General features: G+C 71.0%; 1 protein-coding gene across 1 annotated transcript in view; it reads left to right on the top strand.

Moving 5' to 3' along the window:
* The window catches only part of SSH3 (slingshot protein phosphatase 3), a 6,351-nt gene that overhangs the window by 2,261 nt on the left and 1,501 nt on the right, over nt 1-2,589 (top strand). The window contains exons 3-8 of the mRNA XM_026047384.1: nt 301-486; nt 691-784; nt 865-993; nt 1,072-1,118; nt 1,698-1,844; nt 2,241-2,441. Of these exons, the coding sequence (XP_025903169.1) occupies nt 301-486; nt 691-784; nt 865-993; nt 1,072-1,118; nt 1,698-1,844; nt 2,241-2,441 (804 nt within the window). The remainder of the gene's footprint in view (nt 1-300; nt 487-690; nt 785-864; nt 994-1,071; nt 1,119-1,697; nt 1,845-2,240; nt 2,442-2,589) is intronic.

The following is a 2,589-nucleotide window of genomic DNA, read 5'->3' as shown; positions in this document are numbered from 1 at the left end:
ATGCCCAATGTCTTGGTTGCCCGTGGTGGTGCCCATGGTCTCGGGTGCCCATGGTAGTGGATGCCCATAGTGGTGGTGGTGGTTCCCATGGTCCTGGTTGCTCCTGGTGGTGGGTGCCCATGGCGGTGGATGCCCAAGGTCTTGGGTGCCCATGGTGGTRGATGCCCAAGGTCTTGGGTGCCTGTGGTGGGGGATGCTAGTGGTGGTGCCCATGGTCTTGGGTGCCCGTGGTGGTGGGTGCCCAAGGTCTCGGTTGCCCGCGGTGGTGGATGCCCATGCCGTCGGGTGCTTGCCACGCAGGGCAGTGCTGCAGGAGCTGCACCGGGCCTGCGGCGAGGCGGCGCGCGGCGGCCACATCCCCGGCGGCCAAGCGCTGGCCTGGGCCGCCCACTACGCGGCGAACGTCACCTCGGAGCAGAGCTGCATCAACGAGTGGCTGGCCATGGCCGACCTGGAGTCCGTGCGGCCCAGCTCGCCCCCGCCCGGGTACGCCCCGCCCCCGGGCCACGCCCTGCCAGCCGCCGGCCAATCGGCTCTGCCGGGAGCTCCTTGGCTGCGGAGCGGAGCAAAGGGGAGGGGCTGGGGGAAAGAGGCGGGGCTTGCGGGGAGGGTGGGGCCCGGTGGGTGTGTCCGGGGCGGGGCTTGTCCAGGGGGCGGGGCTCGCGGCCCCTGACGGGCGGCGGCGCGCAGGCCGGCGGCGCCGGAGCTGACGGAGCGGGCGGTGCGGGCGCTGCTGCGGGACGTCATGGCCGCGGCGGACCTGGAGAGCGTCACCTCCAAGGAGGTGGGTGCTGCGAGGCGGAGCCCCCCCCCGGCGCCCCCGGCTCCCCGCGGGGCTCACGCGGCGCCGCGGCCGCCCCCCAGGTGCGGACGGAGCTGGAGCGGCGCACGGGGCACAGCCTGGCCCAGCACAAGGACTTCATCGACAACGAGATGCTGCTGGTGCTGGCGCAGATGGACCGGCCCTCCCGCATCTTCCCGCACCTCTACCTGGTGGGCACGGGGGCACACAACAGGGGGCCGGGGGCAGTGCCCGTGGCCMTCGCGTCACCCGCTTTTTTGCCCGCCCAGGGCTCCGAATGGAACGCGGCCAACCTGGAGGAGCTGCAGCAGAACCAGTGAGCAGGAGCCGTGCCCAGGCTGGTGGGCCTGGGGGTGTCGCGGGGTGCTCAGCTGGGAGGGTGTGGGGCTGTCGTGGCCGTTTGGTTGTGTCGGCATGGGGYGTCATGTGTCACCCAACCGGGAGACAGTGGGAGCGCCATGGGTGCCAGCTGGGTGGGGATGGAGGTTCATGGGTCCCACCTGGGAGGGCATGAGAACATCAGTGGGCATCCGGTTGGATGGGCTTGSGGATATCGTGCTGGAGCTGGCTTGGTGGGCACGCTGGTGTGATGGGGCTTCCAGCGGGATGGGCATGGGGCTGTCATGAGCTAGGTGAGCCTGGGGCCATCATGGAGCAAGGACACGTTTGGCTTAGGGGGTGCTAGTGAGGTGACCTAGAAGTGCATAGAGGGGGAACCAGCCAAGGAATGGGCATGAGGGCTTGCAGGGCCCCCTTGGCACCTGCAGTGAAGGCATGGGACATGACAGGGTGCAGCACGGGGCACCCAGCAGGGCTCACGGGGCCCCGCTTCTTCACGGCGTTCCCCACCGGGCGCCACCACGATCCTGCTGCCCACGCGCCCCGTTATCGTCAGGGTCACCCACATCCTCAACGTGGCGCGGGAGATCGACAACTTCTTCCCCGCGCTGTTCACCTACATGAACGTGCGGGTGTACGACGAGGACACGGCGCAGCTCCTGCCCCACTGGAACGACACCTTCCACTTCCTCTCCGACGTGCGGTCAGTGGGGCCGGGCGCGGCGGGGGGCGCGGATGGAGGTGACGGGGCAGGGGGTGGCGGGTGACAYGAGGGTCGCAGCCTGGCACAGGGGGGCAGCGCTTGGGGGCACCGGTGGGTGTATGGGGCAGACTGGGGAGGCGGGAGGGCACTGGGGGACGGGGTGCAAGGAGCACGGGAGCACTGGGGGCGAGAGCCTAAGGGAATGTGGGGGGACAGAGTGTTTGGGGACACTGGGGACCTGGGTCTCCAGTGGGGGCTGGGGACACTGGGAGCACACTGGGAACACTGGGATTGGGCTCCCTGGGGACACTGGGAGCTCCAGGGATCCAAGGGCACTGGGAACGCTGGGGACAGYGGGAGCCACTGGGAGCCTAGAAGGGCTGACGGCCACGGCAGGGCCCGGCGCGGCCGCGTGCTGGTGCACTGCCGCATGGGGCTGAGCCGCTCGGCGGCCACGGTGCTGGCCTACGCCATGAAGGAGTTCGGCTGGCCCCTGGAGCGGGCGCTGCGGCACGTGCGGCGCTGCCGCCCCGGCGTCGTGCCCAACCCGGGCTTCATGCGCCAGCTCGACTTCTACCAGGGCATCCTGCAGGCCAGGTGGGCCGGGGGGCACCGCGGGAGGGACCCCGCGGGGGGACACACCCCCCGGGCGGGGGGTCGCTCCATGGCTGAGTGTCCCGGCGCAGCCGGCACAGCAGCCTGTGGGAGCCGAAGGCGGCGGAGCGGGCGGCGGAGGCGGCCGACG

This window comes from Nothoprocta perdicaria, unplaced genomic scaffold (genome assembly GCF_003342845.1).
Source record: "Nothoprocta perdicaria isolate Ctin4 unplaced genomic scaffold, notPer1 scaffold_499, whole genome shotgun sequence".
In the NCBI taxonomy this organism is placed as follows: Eukaryota; Metazoa; Chordata; class Aves; order Tinamiformes; family Tinamidae; genus Nothoprocta; species Nothoprocta perdicaria.
This window is presented reverse-complemented; position numbering and strand designations above follow the sequence as displayed.